This window comes from Mus musculus, chromosome 13 (assembly GCF_000001635.26).
Source record: "Mus musculus strain C57BL/6J chromosome 13, GRCm38.p6 C57BL/6J".
Classification (NCBI taxonomy): domain Eukaryota; kingdom Metazoa; phylum Chordata; class Mammalia; order Rodentia; family Muridae; genus Mus; species Mus musculus.
The window spans coordinates 20,997,505-21,024,364 of record NC_000079.6 but is presented as its reverse complement, the minus strand read 5'-3'; the positions used below and the strand labels follow the sequence as shown (position 1 = coordinate 21,024,364).

Here is a 26,860-nt window from a genome sequence, read left to right as displayed (position 1 = left end):
CCTGGTGAGTAGATTTGGTTCCTAATGGTACCTAGTATTTCATTGCCAGAAATACATTTAATGATAAAGCATGAATTGTGAACTCTTGATGACACAATTATGCCCACACCAACCTTAGAACTTTGACTTTATTGAGGCAAATATTGGAGTGCAGACAGTTTATTTTGGAAGCAGGACAAGAGAATCAGGGCTGTAAGGGGTGGGGGTGGGCCAGCATTGCTATAAGAATGTGTTCAGGTCATTGTTGTAGGTTAAGGGGGCTGATGTAAGAAGTCCACCAAATGCCAGTAACTGAGGAGACTTGTGCATGATTTCAATAGTTCCTACTTGCCACTGTGGGGCCAACTGTCTCATACCTGTGGGCTACACCAAGCACAGGGGTACCTCTGGGCGTACAAAGATTGAACCCTAAATCTGTGGCATCTCAGAAAAGGCTGAGGAAAGTGAGACACAGAAAAGAAAGTGATTGCTAGACTTCCCTTTACAAGGAACTTGAATGTCCTCAGACCCTGGTATCCTTGCAAGTCCTGGAGTCAATTGCCCACAGAGATGGAGAGAAGACTCTAGTACAGATTGAAGTTCATATATGCACAGGAACTCTGATCAGGATCCTTGTAGAAAATGGTATATAGTATTTGTATATAACCTACACATGCCTATGTACTTTCAATCATCTCTAGATTATTTATTGTGACGTAAGTTTTTCATTACTATAACAAATACCCAAGATAATCAGCTTAAAGGGGATTTTCGGGATAGCATCTGAAATATAAATGAAGAAAATACCTAATAAAAAATTGGAAAAAGTGTTTCAGAGTTGAACAGAGAAGACTTGCTGTGGGAAGCAAAGGACATTGCTGTTAATGGACATTGCCATTAAGGTCTGTCCCCAACTGAGAGGAAAGTGGTCTGCAGAGAGGCTGCTGAAGAAGGTCTTCTGGGCCTGTTGCACAGCAGCCCCTGGAATGAGCAGGTGGGAGGGTTTATCCACCTTTCTCTCCCCCAGTGATGCGCCTTCCGCGGAGACTCAGTGTCCTCCTTGGTCTCCAAACACCTCTTCAATCTGAGAGTTGAATGGATTCTCCTTTCCCAGGACATGAGGCCATTGAAGCTGTATCTTTTCCCAGACACGATTTGCTTGCAGAAGTGAAGCCACCTGCAAGAGAGCCAGAGGGAAAAGGCACTTCATGGCAAGGGACCGATCAGTAGGCCTGGGATGCCGCTCAGTTGGCAGAGGGCTTACCTAGCAGAGAGAAGCCCAAGCTTTACTCCAAGTGCCACATGACAGATCACTGAGGCACACGCCGAATCCCACCTCTCTAGACGTAGAAGCAGGAGGATCCGAAGCTCAAGTTCTCCCTTGGGCTACATGATACGTTTGCAGCCAGCCTTGTATACATGAGATCTTGTCAGACAACAGCACAACAGGAAACTCACTATCCTGATTCAGTAATTCTTTATTTCTTAAACTTTTTATCATATCGATGCTAATATTATCTGGGAGAAGCAATTTAAAAGAGGAAGAATTTCCTTTGCTTATGGACTGCAGATACATCATGGAGCAAGAGTATGGTAGAGAGAAGCTGTTCACCTCATGGCAAACAGGAAGCAAAGAGGAGACCGACTGAGGCCAGGGGCATGATGTTTTTATAAACACCTACTGTCAGGGACTCCATTGCTTCAGTCAGGTTCCAAAGTTTACTGCTCCTCTCACAATCATGCCATCAACTGGGGAGCCTAGAATTTAACACTAGAGTCTGGGGGACATTTCCTGGTCAAAGCTCAGCATTTTCCATTGTAGGAAGATCTGAGGACTGTCCCTGAGTTCCCTGCTTCCATCTCTGTGTATCCAATCCCTTCCCCTGAGGTGGGTGGGGTCTATCACCTTGTCCTAATCATTACAGTGGTGATGAACAGATGTCACATTAGTGATTGTGCTTCATAAAACAGAACTTGGTCTTGCTTGTCTGATGCTATAAGCAGCTGGTCTGATGCTATAAGCAGTGAGCTGATGCTATAAGCAGCTGGTCTGATGCTATAAGCAGTGAGCTGATACTATAAGCAGTGAGCTGATGCTATAAGCAGCTGGTCTGATGCTATAAGCAGTGAGCTGATGCTATAAGCAGTGAGCTGATGCTATAAGCAGCTGGTCTGATGCTATAAGCCGTGAGCTGATGCTATAAGCAGCTGGTCTGATGCTATAAGCAGCTGGTCTGATGCTATAAGCAGTGAGCTGATGCTATAAGCAGCTGGTCTGATGCTATAAGCAGTGAGCTGATGCTATAAGCAGCTGGTCTGATGCTATAAGCAGTGAGCTGATGCTATAAGCAGTGAGCTGATGCTATAAGCAGCTGGTCTGATGCTATAAGCAGTGAGCTGATGCTATAAGCAGCTGGTCTGATGCTATAAGCAGCTGGTCTGATGCTATAAGCAGTGAGCTGATGCTATAAGCAGCTGGTCTGATGCTATAAGCCGTGAGCTGATGCTATAAGCAGTGAGCTGATGCTAACCCCCAGCTAAAGTCCAGCAAGAAGCCGGGTGCTCAGTCCTACTCCAAATCTGTCAACTCAGGTAAGTGTGATGTTGTTTTCTCCGGTTTTGTCTCTGGATGATCCCAGAGCCTGGGTAATACACCTAGATTGTAGTTTGTGGCATCCATCCTAAGGGCGGGGCCAGGTCAGGCTATGACTATCAAAAACTTCAAAGTAACATGTCCATCCTTTTAAGTTCCTAGATTTGTGACTTAGAAACATAATAAGCACATGTTCCCCAAAACCCACTCCTGTACTCCAGGAGACAGCTAACAATTCCTTCTGGTGGTCTAAGGCCTGGGTGCTAATGAGTAGAAGAAGCCTTCTCTGGAGGAGCTCCTGGGTAGGCCAGCAGCCAGACAAGTGAAGTGACCTCACACCTGGAGGGCTATGAGGGAGAAGCACAAGCCAATAGGGAGGAAATACCAACTCTGCATGGAAGGAAAAGGAAAGGCCCTCTTGGGAGAAGCTGAACTTTTAAGGGTAGGCTCAGGGTGTTTCTTGGGGAAGCTGTGCACTAGGCAGAGGCTAAGGTGTATGCAGATGACCCATAGCTCATGGGAAGGGAAGGAAAATGACGAGGTCTGGGAGCTTCAGGCACCCAGAAGATGAGGGTGGACAGGGAGACTGTTAGGGCTTGGATCCTGAAAAGACACTGGCTTGGATTCCAAGCAGGGTGAGCATGGTCTCTTATGCCAAATGCCACTTTCTTGGCTTTTGTAGCTTTATGCTGGATTTGCTTTGTCCCCAGTGGTAGCAGGAGCTAGTCTTGGTTGTCCAGTTCTCTGCTATCCCCTGTGCATTGGATGAGGAGGCTTTTCCTAGGCAGATGATGCAAGGTCTGGCTGGTTGTTGGACCAAATGACTATCTCAACAGCAGTGTGGAAAAATAAGAGAAGTGATTGCTGAGGGCCTGAGAGGGGAGCACACTGTGGGATGGGTGGGACACTGCCCTCATGGCAGTTCACCATGCCACTTGACAGTGCTGTGTCACATTGGGTAGCTTTTTGGCACCCTGGGGCCAAATTACACCATAAATAGGAGAGAGTCAATGATCAAAGCTCTCTCTGAGTCTAAACTGTGTGTAATATTTTAGTAATTGTTAGGGAAAAAAAACCAAACAAAGCCGACTGAGTCATTACATTAATCAGCCCTAGAGGTTTTATGAAGTGCCAGAGCCTTCTGATGTGGAGCTAAAGTGTTTCCATCCAATCAGACTTTTACTTTCAGCTATTGCGGTTCACACTCAATATCACCTTGTACATGCCAAATAAACACTATACCACGTGCCCACCCCAGCCATGCATCCAACCAAGCATGTGATCACTTTGTTTCCTATTGATGTTTTAGTAAGCATACATACTGGGGTTCTTCATGAAATTTTATACACACATTTCATTACACCTCACATATTGATCTCATCCCTCTCCCTCCCCTCCTCCTCCTGGTCCCTTCTCCCTGAAAAGATACCCTTCTTCTGCATGTGCATAAGAACATATGAGGTCTGTCTCCCTTTGTCCTTGCCATATCCTTTCTTGTCTTCCCCCACCCCAATTAGGTGCTATCTTTCTCCATATAGCCCCCTTTCTATTTTCAGCATATACATATATTTAAATCTAAATTATGCAAGTGGGAGGAAATGTGATATTTCTCCTCGTGTGTATCACACATATTTTCCTTAACACGATGGCCGACAATCACCCCACTTTTTTATGAATGTAATTTCATTCTTTTTGGTTGAAAAAAACCCCATTGAGGACAGTAACACTTCTTCATCTGTTCTTGTGTGGCATCTAGGTCGCCTCCATATATTGACCATTGTGAACAAGGCTGCAGTAAACATGAGTGTGCAAGTCTCTGTCCTGTGCTGACTTAGAATCCTTCAGGTATACTCCAAGAATTGTACAGCTGGATCAGGTTCCATGAGGAACCTTCATATTGATTTCCTCACTGGCTATATTAACTTATGTCCCCATAAGTATGTAATCTTGATAATATCCATCCAACATATTACATAAAACATATACATGAACTGTATGCACACAGCACACACATCATCTGTCCATCCAGCACACATCTACTGACATGACACACACTTTCTTCTTTGTGCTTAATAGCAGGAGCAGGGCTCAGGATGGCCACCAGGCTGGCTGCAACACTCATGAAAGACTCAGACTGTCATTGAGGACAGGGGCCTGGTCTTCTGGCTTCTTTTCCTGACACTCCTCAATAAAGGATGCTGCTTCCAGGTCTGTGGAAACCTACTGGTGTGGTTTTATTTTATTTTATTTTTTAACTTTCAACCTGACACATTTAAATTATCTTTTTAATGATTATGTGGAAACAAGTCCTTTGTGGGCATTTATTTTCTTGACATTAATAAGAGAAGAGATAGGGGTGGAGGAAGGAAGAGGAACGTGAAAACGAATGAACGCACATTTGAGCTTGTGGTGACTGGTTTGAAAGCAACTAATTGGCTGTCACTCTAACAGGGATTAATGTATTTATGAGTATGCACTGCTGAAATACTGTGTCTACATTGAGATTGGCATGTCAATATGCTAGGGAATTCTGAGGATATTACCTACTTCATTCATTCATTCATTCATTCATTCATTCATTCATTCATTTGTTCATTTGACTCTCTTTGCTGAGTACCTTCTGCATGCATCTCCTCTATCCATTGTCTGTTACCACTCCCATGATGTGCCACCACACAGGGAGCCACATAGGCATCTTTCACTTCCTTTATTCCAAGCCAGCTGTTTCTTAAGCATGCTGTGAGTCTTTGCCTCTATTCATAGTTTAAAATATGAAGCTAGTATCTTGTCATTCTAGGGCAAAAAAAAATTTAACAAACAGAAAAATAGAATAAAAATTATTTGTAATTAGAATGGAGGAATCTTTCCTAACATTGGGTATTGGTCTTTTTAGATTACACACACACACACACACACACACACACACACACACACACACACTCACAAACATACACACACACTCACACGCACACACACACTACATGCATACAAAGGTATATTCATCTACATAGTATTTTAAAATACATTTTCTTAAAGTGTAATGCATAACCTATAATGTTAATCTTTTTGTGGATAGTCCCAAGAATATGCAGAGGCCCAGAGTTGTGACATTGTCCATATAATTACTTGCCTTTCCATTATCATCACATTTCCATGTTGGACTGTTTTCTTAAATGTAGATGTATGTCACTGTCTTTACCCAATGCACACACTGTGCTCCATAAGGGTGCATTTATTTTACAGATCAAACTTTATTACAAATTTTCCTAGTACTTGAGAGGTTCTCTTTCTGAGAATATCCACATCCCAGTGCAGGAGAGTACATAGGCTCTTGGCTCACTCACTGATACACTGAACATAGTCACAGAACTAAATCATGTCCAATGGAAGGTGAGGGAGTGGAAGATGACCTGGGATTTCTGGATTAAGTCCATGCTTTTTCTTGGATAAACCATTTAGAGTTCTCTTCCTTGCTCAGATGTTGCAGTTACTTTTCTTGCTTTTGTGACAAAGTAACTGTAAAAAGTTTGGGCTGCAAGGCTTCCAGTTGGCCCGTGTTTCAAAAGATTTCAGTCCATCATAGCAAGGAAGGATTATAACTGCTGGGGCCATTTCATCTCTGCCAATGCGGGATTGGGGCACAATGTGTTCACATCATGTTGGGTCAAATCCTGGGTCAATCCAGGAAACAGAGCACTCAAGTCCAGAACCAGAGACAGATGTAGCCTTCAAAGTGACCTACTCCTAAGTGACTTATTTTTGCCAGCTAGGGACAGTCTAAAAGGTTTCACAGCCTCCTCAAGCAGCAGTGCCACCCAAGGACAAACCCTTCCCGCATATGAGCTGAGGAAGGCACTTCATATTCAAGTCACAACAAATGCACATAAACACCGGCTATCTAGAGCACAGTGAAGCCATAAGTGGTTTACGAATTCAAGTTAGCTTCCTGTAGTAGAGCATGATGTTTGATTTAATTATTTGATGATCTGGAATTCTGCCAAGGGTCGTCCTATTGGTCTGTGGTCACTACTGGGAATTTGAGCGGACTGGGAAAAATTGACATTAACCCCAGGAGATATTGGCATTGGGTTTTTCCAAGGACATCTCATGGATATAGAACTCACTTTGCTTTCTTCTATGCCTGCTCAGTTTGACGTTAAACACAGAAAACGCCTTTAGTGCTTAATGCTTCACAAGGAAATCTTACTTTCCCCCTTCTTTTGCCTCCCAGAAGAAATCTTTCAAAGTGAGTTTTCTCTTTTCACCAAGATTCAGATGAGTCATTCTGAAGCTTTCTAACTCTGTGACCCTTTAGTTCTTCAAGTGGTGATGACCCTCAATGATAAAGTTATTTCTGTTGCTACTTCATAACTGTAATTCTACTACTGTTATGAATTGTAAGGTAAATATTCATGATGGTCTTAGGCAACCTCTATAAAATGGTTGTTGGCCCTCAAGGGGTGGTGATCTACAGGATGAGAAACACTGATTTAGACAGTGAGCATTAGATTTCACAGAGCAGCATGCATATGAGGTTGCCATTTTCTTTTATAATAGCAACACCTTATACATTTGTTAGGGAGGACAAGGCTTTAGGTAGGACAGAGGTTCTAAAAGTGTGTCTTTCAACGTAAGTTTTTATCACCCAGTATGTTTTCTGCAAGGACACATTCTCTGAGCTTACACATGAACAACCCACAGGATGAACCAAGGAGAGAACAAGACACACAGTATTATATCTTCCCATTTAGCCCCAGGAAATCCTGATTACTGTTATACCTGAGAACCACTGCTTCACACTGCTTCATTCAGTTGTGCACACTCACTGAATGTGTAGCTTTAGGAGGCCAGTAGTGTGGCTTTGATCAGATTTCATTATCAGCTCAGCAAATGAGCCTATTTCAGTCACGAGATTTTGAATAAAGTAGAAGAATGGAAGACCTCACAAAACCCTCATGTTTTCTTGGCAATGATGGCGTTAGACTCAAGTCATGAGCCGAAAGGACACCACTTTCACTGACTCCTTACCTCTGTGCTATTGCAAGCCTTGACTGTACAGAGGCCAGTCATCTGCCAAAGGGCATGACTGCATGTAGATGGCTGTTTGTGTAGATGGCTCCTGCTCCAAAGGTAAAGCATGTCTGAAGGGATCTTCCTGCTCTGACAGGCTCCTGTCTACTGTCATTCAGAGGCCTGAACGTTGGGTAAACCATGATATCCCCAGATCTACTGAAAATCCTTTGTTCTTCCTTAAAGTTCTCTTAGAAGAATCTACAAAGCAGGAGGGCTTATCCCTCTATTGTCTCATGTGAGTTTTCAGTGGAGTGTCTCTTTTAGTTTTTACACACAAGGCCTGATCCCATGGGGTGAGGAGGGCAGTGGAAGGGAGGAGGTGAATGGCTAGATAACCTAGAGCTTGCAAATTCCTCCACCCTCAGATGACAAACTTTAGACAAAGCTATGCTTCATGGGCCAACTGGATTGCTGTTGACAGGAAAACTTCCCCAGGAAGTGCTCTACCCCCCCCCAACCTCCCCCCCCCCCAAGCAAATGCGTCTGTTCACCTCCCAAAGTTGAGTAAGAAACACCAGGAAGACAGAATACCAGCAGGGACTGGAGAATCCTCCCACCCTTCCTTTCTATAAACTACTTTTGTCGGTTTTGTTTGTTTGTTTGTTTGTTTGTTTGTTTTTGTCTTTGTTTTTTAGTGAAATAACCATAGAGGTAAATACTAAGCCAAAAATACCTGTCTGTATTATTTTCAAAAGAGCAAATACAATTCAGAGCTTGACTATATAGAATTCATTGAAAACTTAAAATGGCTTGATGCCTGTGAAGTTGAACTGCTGCTAAATTTACACATAGACTTTATCAGACCAAAGCTGAAAATCTGCCTGGGTTGTATTTTCTCTGAAGTGCTCAGAACTCTGTAGAGAAACCAGTGGCCAAGAGTCCTCTGCTGGAGGAGGCCATTGCTCTCTTCTTCAACCTCCTCACCTGCCTCCAAACAGTCTCTTGAACCTGGCCATGTGTGGACAGAACTGATTTAAAATCTGCAAACTGAAAACATGGCAGCTGTATAAGATATTCTTAAACACTTCCATTTAAGAAGGAACTTAAGTTCTTTGTGGTGAATGGATAATGGTTGTTAGTGTAAAACACTGGGCTAGATACATGGTGGTTGCTGATTTGCCAAAAGGACCAGTCTGAGGTGGTGACTGCTTAGGAAGTAGGTTCATTGGCCCAGGCTATTCTCCTTCCTGGCCCCAGTCTCTGCACAGTTGCCATGTGGGGTCTCCTTAAGCTTTCCCAGAGAGTTTGTCTCATGAGCTTACAAAGTTGAGGCAAATGGAGACCTGGATGCTGCTCAGCTCTTTAAATACACCCATTGGCTCTGTGTTGTATGTCTCCAGTGGTGGGCATGATCAGAGTTGAAGAGAAATGAAGGGCTTGATTTATAGAAACTTCTTTGCTTGGAATAAAATAGTTTCTATTTTTCTCAGTTGGGTAGAGACAATTTATTTATCTCCAGACATAGACAACTGTGTTTGTGTGTCCTGCTAATGTGTTCATGGGCCTTGTACTTCTTTAATGTGGTCACTCTGTAGACAGTCGAATGTTGCCTGTGAGTTTATAGAGGAGGCTTTGAGTAATTGCCAGGATGGAGTGGAGGAGGTTTTTTTGCAGGGTGAAATGTGTGAGGCTTCCACGGCCGGAAGCATGAAAGATGTTGACACGTGACTGAGGAGGACCCAGGAGAAATTAGGTCTGGTGAATGCTTGTGGCTCTTCCAATGTCTTCTGATTCCTGTCATCTGAATATGGGCCCAACTTCTGAACAGGCTTCCAATTTGATAGATATTGAACCCTAAAATTATTTTAAAAGTCAAGCAGAGACAGGTTGATATTTGATATAGCAAATGAGTATGGCCTGAAGGATGAAGGAAAGCTCTCTTTGAGCTTTGAGCATCTTCTTTGAGTTTGGCTTTAGGTGCCACCATAGCTGACCTCCTTTTCATATCTTTATCCTTGGTAGACTCAGAATTCTGTTGTGCCAAAGAAATCCTACTTCAGTGAGAGCAAGTATCCTATATGACTTTAGTTCTAAGTAGGTGGGGATTGAAGCAAGAAGGATCATTTGATCCCAGAAGCCTGAGGATACAGTGAGTTCTCATCTCTAAGAAAAGGTAGTGGGACCTCACATTATTTAAAAGAAGAAGAAGGAGGAGGAGGAGGAGGAGGAGGAGGAGGAGGAGGAGGAGGAGGAGGAGGAGGAAGAGAAGAAGAAGAAGAAGAAGAAGAAGAAGAAGAAGAAGAAGAAGAAGAAGAAGAAGAAGAAGAAGAAGAAGAAGAAGAAGAAGAAGGTGCACCTTTTCAGTGGAGCCAGATCTCAATAACTAGTTTATAGGCAATAATTCTCTGAGCTCTCATCCATTTGATCCACAAAATTTAAATATTCTGAGTGCATTAGTATTTTTTTTAAAAATTGGTTGTTTTGGACCGTGAAGTGGATATTTAATCTTCTTCAAGTTTACGATGAGTTGAGGTCTTCACTGCTGTTCATCTACTAGGCAGCACTGTCCTCTCCTTTATTCTTTCCTCTTGAGGTAATTCTTCACCATGCCTGTGAAGTTGCTGAGCCCGAGGCTGGGTCAGATTCTTATGGGCATGTTGGCTCTTCCTATACATATCCAGGGGGTGGGGGCCTTGTCATTGTCATGGCCAAAGCTGGGTCAGAATGCCTGTGGTGACAGAGGACTGCCTGAAGCAAACGGCCAACCCTCCCTGTGAGGAACCAGCTTTCAGGATTTTCAAATGGCACAAGAACTCCCCCATGCTTTCTTCTCTTTTTAAAATAGAAATGTCACAAGGTGTCAAGTATATGGGACAGATAAAAGTGGAGCTTCTATGGCTGAAGGCAGGATAATAGGAGGGGAGTGGGACACGTGTTACTGAGCCCCAGCCCTGAGCTCCTGTGTGTTATACAGAAGCCAGAGCGTGGCCACTTGGAATCATTGGTCTTTGTTGGAATCTGAGAGGAGGAAAGGCTCTTACTGCAGACACTTGCAAAAGGCATTGTTCTCTCACAGTGTTCTTTTTAGAGACATCCATACTGTTTTCCACACACCTCACTTTCAGGAATCCTTGCAATTATTACTATTTTAAATATAATATATACTTTATTATTTTTTGAAAAATTTATACATGTATGTGATGTATTTTGATCATATCTCACAATCATCAATTTTTCTAGGTATTGACTTTTTTAATGGAAGGCATGGGTGATGGCTCATTTCTAATTGGCCACTAGAGAACCCAGAGCAGGTTTTGCAGGTCTCTTGGGGCAGTTTCTCAGGACTGCCCTGCACATAGTCTATCAACTATAGGAACTATATAAAAAAAATCTTGGTAAAATTTCTTTAATCTTATTTTACTTTGTAATTTTCACATTATTTTATTGAATTTCTATGTTACTTATATGTGAATACTATCTAAAAATCCTTCTGGGAATAAAATAGGACTAAAAAAAACCCATACAAATGCATGCATATATTTTAGAAAACCAAGCAGATACACTCAGTGACCACTCTGTGGTAATTCTTACCTCATTGGGGTGGAATCCATCCACAGGTTCAATAAGCTGCCATGGCTGTCCACCTCTTTTCTGCCAGTCCTCTATTACTGAAAGGCACATAATTGGAGGATTATTGGTGAGTGTCATTATACCAAGAACAAGGAGCACATGTGTCATCAGTATCCCCTGCTTTTTTCTTTGATTCTTATGTATGTGTGTTTTGCCTACATGCATGTCTATGTACTTGGTGACAATGGAGACTAGAAGAGGGCATAAGATCTGTGGGTTACAAATGGTAGTGAGCTACTCTGTGGGTGCTGAAAATTGAACCCTTCTGGAAGAGCAGCCAGTGCTCTTAACCACTGATCCATCCCCAGGCTTTGTTTTATTTCATCATGGCTTCCTCTGAGCTTTGCCTTGGGCTGGGAGCTTTCAGAACAGTAATGATCTACCCATTGCATGATTTTTTTCTAAGTCAGAAAGGGTGTGTGTGAAACGTGCTGGGTGAATGAGGCTTGCACAGCAGGGATGGCAGGGGAAATCAAGTGAGCGCTAAAATGAGCAACAACAATTTAGGTCCATCTGATCTTTTCCTCATCTGGTGGCACAGGTCTTTTTCAGACATGAGGATGACATTTTGCTAACATCTCCTTTCACATGCTGCCATTTGCAGACACTGCCTACGTGTGTCAAGCAATCACCTCGAACAATCACACAGCGTGTCAGAAATATAATTGCATAAAATTATCTCAACTTTGCATTTAGAGAGAGCATGGCTACAGAGAAAATATTATGAGCCCCAAAGTGATGAAAAGTAATAAAACTGTCCGTCAACAGGGATAAGACACTGTGCATGTCAGTTCCTCCAAGGCAGCTGTGCAATTAATTCTATGTTGTAATATCACAAAGCCAGTAAAACTTCCTCATGGAAATTGCAGTCCCTAGAGAGCCTTCATACAGAACCATCAGAAACTTCTGCTCCTGGTGAAACATCTCACTTTCCTAGTGTTCATAGAAGCCAGCTGTGTAGCTATGATTCCAATTTTTCTTTACACACCTTTCTCTAAGTCTCCCCAATCTCAAGGCCAAAGGACTATGCCATTCTCATCTCCTTAACCCAGGGAAGAATTGAGAGACTGTCTGGTGAACTCACAGGCATGAGACTGAACCAATCCTCTGTCGTTTTTGTCACTACTGCAGAGATGTCGTCCCCTCTTATTGTTCAACCCTTGTCCCCGAGGTGGCAAATAATGTTCTCCTTGTCAGAGTTCAGGGGTGGGAATGTCATGCTGATGGTGCCCTAGCAGTGTGATGCTAGCTGGCTTTCTCTTTTTCTATGTTTTGAGGTGGCCTTCACACTTGCTAGATTTCCAAGAATGGCCTTGAACTCCTGATCCTCCCACCCCTATATCCCAAGTACTAGCCTATTTCCCACATGCCTCCACCGAATCTTTTATAGTGTGTTCCTGGGTTTCCCTGGTAGTTGATAGAAGAAGTTGCTGTTGGGAGGTTGCATTCACATTTCTTGTAAGACTCAAAATGAGCTGGCCACTATGCTGTTGTGACAAGATATATTGCCCATATAGAAACCCAAATCAATTTATACTGCTACAGAAGGGCTCTTTTTTGAGGAACCGTATGGATTTGTCCTTTCAATAGATAGCTAAGAGCTGTACTGATAAGCGAGCCATACACACTTTTATGAAGAAGGGAGCTCAGTTGGTTCTTTTAAACCAAATTGCACCCCTCAACCATTTGTTTCTTGCCTTTGGAGTAGTCCCAGAAAGCTGGCCTGCCTCTGTTTCCACTTGCCTGTTCTGTGGCCACAACCTTGGAATCAGGCTTTCTGTTTTAGTTTCAATTCCTCTGCTCTAAATTCCCTTTTGTATGTCATGCTGAGGCTCCTGCGGGCTCCAGGTCACCCTTCCTGACCTCAGGGCTGCCTCTGCCTGCTCATCTGCTGTGCAATCTACCCGTGCTTATCTCACCCTCTCCACTTTCCTCTTGTCCAGGAGGGGATGAGCCAGTTTTATTCCCTTTTCAATTTTCGAGCATTGTATTAATTGTCCATCAAACCCACCTCTGGCCTGAACATCTAACAAGTTACTTGCAATGAAAGAGCCAGGAATTTGAGGAGTTTCTGTAAATGCAGAGCTGAGGTCGCCCCTAAGGACCTTTGGGTGCTCTTTATACTTCCATGGTATCCATCTCCTTTCTTCTGGAAATCCCACAGAGGTCTCTAACACAAAGATTGACAAAGATGGGGTGGGGCAGGGATTCCACCTAGTACAGACTTGAGCCTTAGTCCTTAAGACCTCATAAGTGACATTGCTTCCACTCCCTTGTGTACTTTTGCTCCACTCATGTCCCTGAAGCTGTCTCCATTTTTAGATCCAGGTCACTTTCTGCGTGTAGATATTCATGGAAGAAAGAATAAAGATGATCTCCAACAGGATGTTGGATGGACTGATGTTGGGGTCATTCTCAAGTTCATACACTAAGAGCCTAACTCTCCTGAGACGGATGGTGACAAGCCTTTGCTAGCTAGCTAGGCCATGAAGTGCAGCCCTCATAGATGGAATTAGTGACCTCATAAAGGGGTCCGAGGGATCTGTTGCCATATGATAGTTCAAAAATCTAGTGGAGGGCTCTCACCAGAACCCAACTGTGTAAGCACTGTGATCTTGGATTTATATCTTTTAGGACTGAATAAACAAAACTCTGTTGTTTATGGGCCAGTCTGGCTATGGTACTTTAATAGAGTAGCTCAGGAACACTAAGAGATGTTCAGAAATTCATAGGTAGTGTTCATAAGATCAGGCTAGTAACTGAGCTCAACCAAGACCTCAGATGCAGCCGACAAGAAACTTGTAAGAGGTGAATGAGGGAAGCCATGAGTCAGAGGCCTTTTGTATGGAATAGATGCATCGTGAGCTGTGGACTCGACGCAGACCCCCCAGGCTCATCTTGTGTGCTGGGGTAGGAAGCCTCACACAGGACTTTTTGACTCTCCATATTTGCAGAGAAAGTTGGCAAGTTCAGCTAAGATGGTTCCTTCGCCTACTCCTATGTATAACTGATAGGTACTAACAAAAACATTTGACACAAGAATGAAACTAGAACTAAAATTAACAAGACTAATTTTAGTGCAGTTTGTAAACTAGCTCTGAAAGTAAAGTCAACAGTCAGACATATGGGTCCTTAATATTTCATTTTTAGTAAGTGTTATTAATGAGTACTTTATGTGTAATAAATCATGCATGTTTCAAGTAAAAACAAAACTAAACTTGTACCTTTAGTGGCCAAAAGAAAAACTGATGAAGGAATTGCCATGATTGGGAGGTCAGGTAATTTTACAATGGAAGACAAATGTGAGTTTGTTAAATAAATGGTTTAAGCCAACATGGGGTTCCTGTGTTAAAGAGGCCAGCTTCTTTTACGTAGAGTTTCTTCTAGCATGCTTTAATCTTGGCACTAATGTTTAAAAGTGTTCTAAGTGTTTCCATTTTGATTTGAATTTTATGTGTACCAGTAGCTGCCAAACTTTAGCAGGCAGAGGCAGCCCTGCAGTCAGGAAGGGTCACCTGGAGCCCACAGGGCGATAGGCAGAGGGAAATTTAGAGCAGTAGGAATTGAACCGTCAAAGGAGTGAGATGTTGATGGATATTTTCACAGAGCAAATAGACAAAATTCAGTCATCAGAATTGATGCACAGAGATGGCCATTCCTTCTTACTCTCTTTGGAGGCTAAGCAATCCTACAGCTGTGGGAGTTATGGAAGGGGAACACAGCAGCAGAGTATATAGGAGCATACTTGCTTGCTAAGTTTTTCCAGGCAACAGAGATGTAATGTAGGCAGGAAGGGGCTGTTTTCTCCTTGTGGTGTGGTGATGAGGGCACTGGAGTCCAGGGCCCCTGTACAATGGACAGGAGCTTTAGCATCAAGTTGTTACTCCAGACAAGAACTTCTCCTTATCACCATCCTCAAGCAGTTCTACACGGAATCAATAGTAATATATTCCACCCTGCGGGGAAGCTTCCCCGTTCTCCCAAATTCTGTTCCAATTTCTGTATTATAGTAGACGACCATGGCAAAGACCAGACTTCAGACTAACTGGTTTGCCATATGAAATAATAGTCAATATTAAAGGAACACGACACCGAGTTACCAATTACACAGTCAGTCAATCCATAGGGGAAACATTGCTTTTCACTTAACTATCGTGTTTTCAAAGGTTCTTGTTACCACATAGAAGGAGCCACCGGACTATAAAGCTTAAGGGTAGGTAACTCCCAGGCAATACTCTGAGGTTTTATTTGTACCTTGACTATCACTAGACAAAATGGTTCTTTGTGACAATTTCAGGATAAGACTCTACTTTTTCCAGAGAACTGCAACAGCCGACATGGCATTTATTTCTTCCTCAATTGATTTTAGAGTGGGAAGCCCCATCAAACTCAATGCAGCAAATTGGTCTTTTCCGTGTGTGTGTGTGTGTGTGTGTGTGTGTGTGTGTGTGTGTGTAGGCTAGAAATAAAGACAAGGCTTCTCATTGAACCTGGAGCTCATCAAGTTGTCTTGGCTGTCTGGCTTAAGTTTCAGGTGTCTGGCCAGTGGTGGGATTACAGACATATGCCACTGTATGTGGGGCCTGGGCATCTGATCTCAGGGTCCATGGTTGTGTGGCTGGCCCTTTACCAACACAGCCATCTCCCCAGTCCATCCAATTTTTGTGTTGTAAGAAATAAATTAAGCAACTTGAATGATCTTGGAGCATCTGTTGGGATTTGGTGCATGATATATTTTCTTTATCTGTAAGTCAGAGAAATTTCACTCACAGCCATCTTTTCAGGGAACCACCGAAGCAGTGGAGGAAGATTTATAGGACATGTGCTAGCTCTTTCTTTGATGAATAGCAAGCTAGAAGATATTTAAAATAGAAATCTACATGCTGATCAGCACCATGAGGTCACTGACTGCTTTTGCAGACATACAGGGGAGGAAACGAAGAGCCTAAGTTCACTACAGCTGGGCTGTCTTTGAAGCCAAGGGCAGCAAGAGGTATGTTTAAGCTGTCTATGTGAAAATGGTCTTATCAGCTAAGTGGCATTTTCCTTCCACAGCTGGGGAGATGGGGTAGAAAAGAAAAGAATGTTACATGCTCAAGTTGACATTTCTCCATGGCAAATTTGCTATGTATGTTTAGTAAAGAGCCAATTGGAGAATGAATCAGCAAAGAGACAAACAAAAACAAAAAGAAAAACAAAACAAAACAAACAAAAAACAAAACAAAACAAACCACCATCACCAACACCAACACTGGACATCTGGCAATGAGCCACTGCCTTTCAGTGCTGGACCCAGACTGTCACAGTGGAGAGCAAATAGGTCTTGTACCTGCCTTCAAGTGACAGGGATGCTCAGCTACGAATGTTTCTGTCATAACAGTGTGAAATTGTATATTTCAGTGTGATGAGAAAGGAGAACATTCATGGTGCAGAAGACAGCTCGGAAACAGTGTGGTAACACAGATGGTTTTCATAGGACTCCACAGTGTGGATTTAATAAACGCCTCTGCTGGGTTTTTATTTCTGATAAAAGAAGACCTGGGTGATAATGAGCTACACCTATACCATATCTTCCTCTGGGAAACTTGGGAAAACATTTCCCTAGGTATGAGTGATGTAGGTAGGTGGTTGAACTCTGAAAGAGAATCCTTATGAGGTTGACTGTGGGGGGGTGCTTTACACTCAATGGTAATGGAGCCCAGTGGATGATGTCAGCTAACAGGTATCAGTCCTTGCTATTCTCCAGTCCTATGGACTGTGTCTGAACTGAGATAAGGACAAGGCTATAATTTTGGTCTCTTCCTACAGTTGCACGTCACAAGCACTAGGGCTAGATTTCCAGGATCATATGTTGCTGTGATTTCTAGGACGGGACACTACTCTGAGAGGTGGATCTGGAATAGATGATCCTCCTACATACTATGATACATGCTAGGATTTCAAGTTTAAAACACAAGACAAGATATTATAATAGTTCCTGAAAGGGTGATAAAAGTTCTGTCCCTTTCAGAAGGACACATGACAGGACATGGTCATTGAATGTTGTGTGAGGTGTTCATGCAGACAGGTTCCATAACATCATTCCTCTGCTACCACTCTCTTCCTTACTATGTCCATCATTGTAATAAAATGTATTAGATCTCGGCCCGAGGTTTCTACACCGCTTTAGCTATTTAAGTTCCAGATGAAGGACACACACACAACTTTTATATTTACAATAAGCCTTTTGTTTGTTTGTTTGTTTGTTTTGTTTTTGTTTTTCGAGACAGGGTTTCTCTGTATAGCCTTGGATGTCCTGGAACTCACTTTGTAGACCAGGCTGGCCTCGAACTCAGAAATCCGCCTGCCTCTGCCTCCCAAGTGCTGGGATTAAAGGCATGTGTCACCACCTCCCGGCAATAAGCCTTAAACAACATAAGAGCTGGGCAGATCCTACCCTCTATGTTGTTAGAATATACTTTCCTTTCTATAACCCGAGTTATTACTTACTATGTTTCATCTGGACTGCTCTTAACTCTAGTTAGGCAGCCCTCAAGGTCACATTCTGTTGACTCCTAACCCGTGCTGGCTTCTCCTTCTTCCTCCTGCACTCTTCTTTTCCCTCCTGGTTCCCATCCATATATCTGTAAATAACCCTAGTGAAATCATTGCACCCCACTCAGACACAGAGCCATGAAAGTAAAGGGGGTGGGGCTAGCAGGAAAATGGAAGAGTATTAATTGTGTGTGGGAGAAGGACAAGAGACAGTATCACGAGGTGAATATGACTGAAATATATCACGTGCGTGTTTGAAATGTCATAATGAAACAATTATTATGTATAATTAATATACGCTAATAAAAACATTTAAAAAGGAATCCCCTTTTGGAGGTTTGGAACCAGAGAGGTTAGAGATACCCAGCAAATTGCCTGCAGCACCAAAGATAATAAATGACAGTTGTAGAAATAACTCTGGACAATAAAAAAGTGTCCCACATGGATGTTAGACGTTATTAGATTTTTAATATCTTTGATCACATTCAAGGATGGTAATGATCAAAGATCACTTGGTGGTGCATTTGTTTATACCAAGAATTCATTAATAAGTCTTTAACTCTGCATTTTAATGAGAGGCTATTTATCAAAAATGTCTCTCCCCATGAGAGAGATGTGTGTCATGTAGGCAGGAGATCTGGTAAAGGCAGATCAGTCTTGTTGAAAGGATGTTCAGAGCTAAAGTATCAGAGTCTGTAATGCAAAATGTGTCAGCTAATGTAATATTCAATAATTCATGATGGCCATCTGCCCCATTCCAGATGCCTGGGCTGGGGGAGGGGGGCTGGGAGCGATGTACCGAGATGAGGAGTATTCCCTCTGCTGCACACACTGAAGCATTTCATTAGCATCATCTCGCTGGCAGTCAGGCAACATGGGTTTTTCTCATGGAGAAAAATGGCTTAACAATGAAAATGAATCTTGGGAGGGTTACAATCAATAACTAGGGTTTTCTTTTAGAGAGTCAAGATGTAAAGGATAAATCAGCGGCTCTGGTTAGCAAGCCTGAGTTTGTACGGCTACTTGTCAGTGACTCTAAAAGAAAAAAAAAATTTTTTTTTCCCAGAGAGTTGGGACGTGGGTTTACTTTTCAAATAGCATTTCTTTACATTTTGCCCCTCCCTAAGAGATTTCAGTTAGTTACAGGTCTAGGCCTGTTCAAGGTAGTCCAGCACTCCACCAGAGGAGGCATGGCCCTACTCCTCCCTTTGGTCACCTTTAGTTTTTAATACATACATAGAAATAAGGCATCGCTAATCTGGCAAGAACTGTTGGGTGCTCCCAACAGTTGCTTCAGAGACTTTTCAGAGATGGTGAAGTGAGGAGGTGACGTTAAGTCTCAACTTGTTTTTGCCTTTGCTCAATGCTGAGAGTTATGTCAGAGAGTTAGGGGTGAACCTCCCTAGTCTGTCCAGTGTGCTTTGTAACATAGCCCCCCACTGCAGCTGCTGTGCTTGCCTACTGTCAAGACAAAAACAAGCCACTTACTTTCATGGAAGGCAAAATCCACGTAGAAAAGATCGAAGTTTGCAAACGTCTCGGTGGTTGCAATTTTTTTCAGTGTATTGGAGAGTTGTTCGGCTCTCTGGAAGCAAGGGAAACAGGAAATTCCATGAAACCTCAACTTTGACTTTCATGAGACAATTCAGGCAGAAAAAGAAATCTATCTTCCACACACCATTCCACCGTGCTATCTCTAAGCTATCAGCGGAAACAGCTCTGCACCTTACAGTGTATTCACGTGCAAATGACCAATGAACACGAAAAATGTTACTATTAGCTATGAGTCAAACTAGTATAAATTAAAGTAATAAGAACCTACTTTTCCTGCATGGTTTGACAAAGATGAGGCAAATAACCTTGATATTACCAATGTCAGAAGCTGAATGAATGAAAACATTGATCGGTTTCATTATTTAGACAACAGCTTGACAATATGAACCAAAGCCTTACATGACCAGTATGTCTTATAACAGTTTGTATATAGGAAATAGAGATAGTACAAAACATACATCTTGTTATTCATCCTGGTGAAGAGTTGGAAACAACCTTGTATCTAACTACACAGCAGGATGGAATAAATCATCTCACATTCATATGCTGGACACGGTGAGTAGCTGTATCATTATAATGTGCAGAAACAATTTATGAACATTGGAGTATGTAATCTCAATCTAGAGGGTAAACCGCAAGATTCTTATCTATGGAAATGATGAGACACTCATATACTGATACATGGATGATATTTTTCTCTGTGTGCACGTGTGCACACATCTGTAGGTGTATATGCCTATGTGAATGTATGTGTTTAGATGAGAAAAGATAACCTCAGACAATATTGCTTAGGATCCATCCACCTTGGCTTTAGAGGCAGGAACCTTCATTGGCCTGGGTCTCCTCATTGGGTTAGGTTGTCTGGATGGCTAGTGAACCCCAGGGGTTCTCCTGACTTCACCTTCCCAGCACTGAAATTACAGGCGTGTCTCTGCTTTGGCTGTTTCTAACGGGTACCAGAGATCAAACTCAAGTCCTCATGATTACCCAGCAGACACATCACTCACTGAAGCTATCTTCCCAGCCTACAATTCATGAGACAAGTTCTCTTATTGAACCTCGAGCTAGCCTGGCAGCCAGCCAGCCCCAGTGATCCTGTCTCTGTCTCCCATGGCACTGAAGTTATAGGTATATGTGCAGCTATGCCCAGCTTCTTATGTATGCGATGGTGATTTGAACTCAGGCTCTCAAACTTGTGCAGCAAATGCACTTAGCTACTGAGCCATCTTCCTTGACTCAAAGTTGTAGCTCAGGCCTTAAACTTGTTATCCTCTTGTGTCTGCCTCTTCAACATATCCTACAAACAGTGTGTACTATCACAACTGGCTGCAGCCTGATTTTTGTTGCTGCACTCTGTAGATTTTTGTATTTTACATTTTTCAATATTGATTTTTAATTTTATTAAATAATGATTTTCAATATGTATTTTTAATTTTTTATCTCAATGTATTTTTTATTAGCAAGTTCTCTATAATAAAATTTTATTAGCAAAATATGTAGGTGGTGGGTCATGTCTGCAATCTCAGAACTTGGGAAACTGAGGCAAGAAAGAAAATTTCTGTGTGTTCAAAGCAAACCTGGGCCATATAGCCAGGCTTGTTTAAAAAAAAAACCCACAAATGTTTCCATAATCTTTATAAAGGTAATTTACCACCTACGAATAACATATAAGATATTTTGCTTGGGAAATGGATTCTGTCAGACATGTGAGGTGATCCTATCTGAGTAACAAGTCACACATAAAGGTTATCTTCCTCAGCTCCCCAGTTCACTACCTCAGGTCATATACAAGCTGTGGTGTATGTGTATACAAGCTGTGGTGTATATGTATACAAGCTGTGGTGTATATGTATACAAGCTGTGGTGTATATGTATTACAAGCTGTGGTGTATATGTATGCACACATGAGAAACATGTGCACTTGCTAGCAGACAGCCAGAGAGGTAGGCATGGAGAGAGGGCAGAAGAATACACAAATTCTTTTGGCTTCTCTGGCTCCCCAAATGTAAGATTTTGTTATTTGCCAAGTTGGTAACCATTATGCTGTAGAAGCCCATCCTGAGGAAAAGTCTGCAGCAAACACAAAGACGGGGCAGCAGCTCTACCTCTGAAGTGAGAGTCCGGAGGGTCTTGTTGGAAGACATCCAGCCGTTACAGGGATTGAGCTGAGACGGTAAAGAACACACTGATTAAAGAGGCAGAGCCACAGGGAGGTGTGTGTACGCATGCTCGTGCATGTGTGCGTGTGTGTGCAGGTGTGGGTGTGTATGTGCATGTGTGTGTGCGTGTGTGTGTGTGTGTGTGTGTGTGTGTGTGTGTGTGTGTGTGTAGCAGACCCTTGGGCTTACCTGCAGGCATCTTAGAAAGGAGAAGAACTGTGCATAGGTCACATCTTTATTTAGCTGGCCTGGAAAATGGAGATCTGATGTATCATATAGAATCAAACAGCAATGCTCAGAGACATTGGTAGGTGACCCTGCCACCCTTTCTGTTGGTAGCATTTGTCCTGGTTTGATTTGTCATTCAGCAGAGCTTTGAGGAAGACCTGTATTTTACTTCTGTCTAAGCCCAAATTAGGAAGGGGTCCTAAGGAGTCTATGACCATGTCCTTCTTAGTCTCCGAGAGGACAGGTCTGGGGCGGTAGCTTCATCTAAGTCTCTAGAGAAAGGGGTAGAGTCTCCTACAGCTCCGAATGAACCAGAGTGGCCTGAGCAAAGCACATCACTAGACAACGCCTTCTTCTTGGTAAGGTCATGAAATTCATTCCAAGTTTCTACGAAGCTCAGGGAGCCCAGTTTAAGGGAACTGACTGAATCCTCCTTTTGGGCTTATGAAACACTTAGGGCTAATTCCGTTGTTCCCTGTTGAGGAGCAGGCATTCAGAATATCTGAAATCCTGAACCAAACCCCTTTAAATAAGGCTGGGGTAGCTCAATTACACTCGGGTGGGGAGGAGATGCCAGCAGATTGTTTGTTTGTTTGTTTGTTTGTGGTTTTTTTTGTCTTTCTTGATGAGTTTCTCTCTGGTTGTCTTACTGAGTCCTAGTTAGGAAATATTTTTTATGGTTATTTTCTGGTTCAGGTTAAAGAAGTGCATAAGAATGAAGGGGAAATGCCACATAGATTATTATAATTTGTATATGAAATCCACCTCATCCTATTTCTGAAACGCTTGTTCCCTAGCCTGTAACACCCCTAAGACAGTGTCTGGAAAATTTGGGGGGGGGTGTGCCTAAATAGAAGCTGTAGGTCACTCGGAATATATCTTTAAAGGATATGTCTTGTTTCTAGTCTCTCTCTTTCTGTTTGTTAGCCATCAGGTAAAGAACGCCTACCCCCTCCACACACCTCCATCTGTAGAAGTACATGGGACCAAGCACCAGGGATCGAATCTTCTGCATTATGAGCCCAAATAGACAATTCTTTTTTTTTTTTTTTTTTTTTTTTTTTGGCTTTTCGAGACAGGGTTTCTCTGTATAGCCCTGGCTGTCCTGGAACTCACTTTGTAGACCAGGTTGGCCTCAAACTCAGAAATCTACCTGCCTCTGCCTCCCTAGTGCTGGGATCAAAGGCGTGCTATTTGACTCGAGGTATCATGTCATAGTGGTGAAAAGTCTAACACCCTGGTGTCTGTCCAGAACTGTTGAAAACACTAAATAGAGGCATTGAGATACCGTCATTCTCCCAATGCTACCCTCTCCCTTTTACAGACACACTACCCCAGATACAGTTAGTTTCCATGCTGTGACTGACATAAAATTCAGCTCCCCCACCCAGATGCTGTATCCATTAAACACTTGTCATGCTCTCAAAAATTAAAGAGGATAATAGAGCGTCTCAAAGTAAACAGAAAGATTGCCGGAAACACAGCTATAGTTTTCACTTGGACCTTAGGTAAGTTACACTGAAAAGTAGAGTTGACTTGATCATGGAGGAGACACTCAAGCTCCCAGTGTGGTGAGGGAATGCCAGATCTAAGAGCCCTAGGCTGCTACTGCTCTCTCTCTCTCTCTCTCTCTCTCTCTCTCTCTCTCTCTCTCTCCTCTCTCTCTCCTTCCCTCCTTCTCTCTCTGTGTAGGCCAAAGATCAATGTCAAATACCTTTCCCAGTTACTTTTCGCCTTCTTTCTTTGAGAAAGGGCATCTCACTGAATCTAGAGCTCACTGATTCCACAAGACTAGCTGTCAGGGAGCCACAGAGATCTTGTCTTCACTCCCTGCCTTGGAGCTGGGGCTAGATGGATCTCTCTAAAATCATCATTTCCCTTCCTTTACTCTTGTACACAGTGCCATTTTTGTCTACCGTTTTTAAGTCCACCATAAGCACTCTCAATCATTCTTCTACTTGAGAGCCCCAGAGGCATCCAGGTCATTCTTGTCCACCTGATAGCATTATGCTTCTCCTAGGAAGAGCACAGGGGACTTCATTGCAGGCCAGGACTTAATTGTGATTGAGCTCCTGCCCTGACCCCTTGAGCATGCTTTTATATGGGGAGAGACTAATGGCTGGCCCTAAGGCAGGGTTGTCTTCTTTTGACCTGGGAATGCAATTGAATTCGAGGTTAGACTTTCATCAGCAGAAACGTTCTCAGCACGCCTAAACTTCAATAATAGAAGGCATTTTCCTTCTCAAAGTTTCTAAGAAGCCTGTTTAGCATACTACTTATCTTCTAGTTGTATTGAAGGCAGCTCTCCTTTACTTCAATTCTACTATGTGTAACTTAATACTTCTTAAGCAAGGTTTTTAGTGAGTCCTTTATAGCATAAATTTTATTACTTCAAATTTGTTCTGTATTAAATTCATATATACATATAACACATGTCATACACATTATATATACATATCAAACACATCACACACATCTACACTCACACATTGCACATGCACACATTATATGCATGCATTGCTCATACATCACACACACACATACATATATCTGCACACTCATACAAATAGCTAAAGAGGAAAAGAATCTGCAAATATAATATACCTAGAGGGTGGTATCGGTTGTGCAAGCTATCCCAGAGAAAAGTTCCATCTGGTAAGCCGTATAAAATAACGTGGCTGCCATTGGGCAGGTGAGAATTTAGATGTGTCAGAGTCTGCATGACGTTGGCGTACATTTGTTCAGGAGTGGTCATTTCTGGTACTGTGTCAGCTTTCCTATTGGTGGAAGAAACAGGAAGTATCTTCATTATCAGGTCAGTAACATAAAAAACACACTGTATGTCCTGTTATTTGTACCGTTTTGCAAACTACTTATGACTTCCTACCTTTCTGGCACATAGTCAAACTGCATTTAATAACTCCAGTGGAGCCTACTAAGCTATGGAACTGGTCGTATAAGACTCTGGAATGTTTTCTCTCCCTTCCTCCCTTCCTTCCTTCCTTCCTTCCTTCCTTCCTTCCTTCCTTCCTTCCTTCCTTCCTTCCCCCCCTCTTTCTTTTTTTAACATATTGCTAGTGTAAGGAGTGTTTTAGCAGTGTGAGTTATATCTCCAGTTTGAGTTTGAAGAGAGAGGGAGGGAAGGAGAGGGAGAGAGAGGGAGAGAGGGTGAGAGAGAGATTGTATTTTACTAAATTAAAAATATCTAAGAGAAGGGGATAAAGAGAGAGAGAGAGAGACTTCTGAAGAACATGCAGAGTAGTAAGAACTAAAATTTTGCAACTTTATACTACTAAGATTTTAGAGGGTTTTTGGCAGATTTTCTGTTTTGGAGCATAAGCTCATATACCCTTACTCATGGCTACTGGAGAGGGTCTGGTATTACTTAAGACTTATTTGGAGCTTTGAGACCTAACATTTGCTTTTTAAATACTGCACACAGACCAGCATAGGAGGCAGAGGATCACGGAGGGATGGTGTTATTTTATGTGTACACACTTTGTTACCCTTTATTCTCAGTTTTTGTACTAAATTTGGGCATTCACTATTTTTCTGATAGACTACAAACCTTCGCTTATTCTTGCAGTGAAATTTACCAAAAATGATATTTCATAATCACTGTTGTTCTCTATTTGATAGTAGTTGTTCTATGTAGAGCATATTAAAAACACAGAAATCTCAAAAAACTTAGTTATGTATCTTAAGGCTTTGGGAAAAGAAAACAAGCTAAACCTGAATGTAGTAGATGGACAGAAATAATTAGATTAAGGCAGAAATAAATAAGCTACAAACAAACAAAGCTACAAAGAATCATGAAACAGATTTGGTTCTTTGACAAAATTACCCTTAGACAAACTATCAGAAACAAAGGAAGAGTAGATCCAAATTAATAAAATAGAAATGGAAAGGGAGTTATTACAACAGATACCAATGAAGACCAGAAAATAATGAGTCTATACCTTGAAGATTGTATTTTACTAAATTAAAAATATCTAAAAGAAGGGCATGTATTTCTAGATACTTATGACCTATCAAAGTTAAACCAAAATGATACAAATCAATTAAAGAGATCTATAACCAATAATATTATAGCAGAAGCAGGAAGTTACCCAACAAAGAAAAGCCCAATATCCTTCAGAAAGATCACACACCAACACTTCTCAAATTCCTCCATAGAATAGTAAAGGAAGAAACTCGCAAGCTCTTTTATGAATCCACTACACTCTAGCTAAGGCCTCCCACAAAAGGAAGAAAAATCACAGGCCAATCTCCATGACTGACACAGATGGGAATATTCTCAACAAAATACTTGAAAACCAAATTCAAGAACACATAAAAAAATGCAATCACCATGACCAAGTTGGCTTCATTTCAGAGATGCAGAAATGGTTTGACATATGCAAATCAATAAATATAATAATTACATAATTTAACTTGGCCTAAGGAATTAAATAATTTTAAATGAAATGGGCAATAGCTATTTTTTTAAAGTGCCCAACATTCTCAGCTACCAGAGCAATGTAAATTCTAAACTAAAGTTCTATTTCATCCCAGCTATAGAAAGCTACAATCAAGGACAAAATGCCAATAGATGCTGGTAAAGATGTAAGAGAGAAGCAGATATTCCCTTTCCATGGGACTTTAAATAGGTATGGCCACTGTGGAAAACTTATATGGAAACATCTTGAAAAATTAAATTTAGAACTACCATATGAACCAACTAAACCATTCCTGAGCATATACCCAAAGAACTCTGTATCCTACCATAGCCACATTTGTACGTTTTTGTCTGTTGATGCTCTTTTCATAATAGCAAGGAACAGAATCACCCTAAATGTCCATCAGCTAAGGAATGAAAAAATGTACTTCATATACACAATGGGATTTTACTGACCATCCAAAGTTTCTGCTGCTGCAGGTAACACACATTTGTTCTCTTTCAGGAGTGTTTCACCTTTTGTGTCACATTAAAGAGTTTCAAGGACAGGGATGGGTAAGTTCAAGGTAAATGAAATAGCTCCATAGTGGAAATGCTTTGCCTTTCTTCCTGAACTCCTGATCCAAAAAGTTGTCTTCCAGTTATGACCTTCAATCACTTACAAGTACTTACTGAATAGCCACATGTAGTTAGAGAACCGAGGGACGTGTGGCTGCATTATTTCAAGAAGAG

The 26,860-nt window shown here is 42.0% G+C and overlaps 1 protein-coding gene and 1 long non-coding RNA gene across 11 annotated transcripts in view; one reads left to right on the top strand and one right to left on the bottom strand.

Annotated features, from left to right (window-relative positions):
- The window catches only part of Aoah (acyloxyacyl hydrolase), a 242,515-nt gene that overhangs the window by 12,253 nt on the left and 203,402 nt on the right, over positions 1 to 26,860 (bottom strand). For 4 of the 6 annotated variants that reach the window (XM_011244309.1, XM_011244310.1, XM_011244311.1 and 1 more), the window contains 5 exons: positions 24,295 to 24,467; positions 21,652 to 21,710; positions 21,409 to 21,468; positions 19,238 to 19,334; positions 11,177 to 11,253 (listed from right to left, as the gene is read on the bottom strand). In XM_011244309.1, the coding sequence (XP_011242611.1) occupies positions 11,177 to 11,253; positions 19,238 to 19,334; positions 21,409 to 21,468; positions 21,652 to 21,710; positions 24,295 to 24,467 (466 nt within the window). Of the gene's footprint in view, positions 1 to 110; positions 1,157 to 11,176; positions 11,254 to 19,237; positions 19,335 to 21,408; positions 21,469 to 21,651; positions 21,711 to 24,294; positions 24,468 to 26,860 lie in introns of those variants that run through there. The other 2 variants (NM_012054.4, XM_017315521.1) reach the window with 2 other exon arrangements.
- Gm32242 overlaps positions 13,769 to 26,860 on the top strand; it is a 73,794-nt gene continuing 60,702 nt past the window's right edge. For 3 of the 5 annotated variants that reach the window (XR_873156.1, XR_003950520.1, XR_382106.2), the window contains exons 1-3: positions 13,769 to 13,815; positions 16,000 to 16,208; positions 26,634 to 26,694. This is a non-coding gene — a long non-coding RNA (predicted gene, 32242). The remainder of the gene's footprint in view (positions 13,816 to 15,999; positions 16,209 to 26,633; positions 26,695 to 26,860) is intronic. The other 2 variants (XR_873155.1, XR_873157.1) reach the window with 2 other exon arrangements.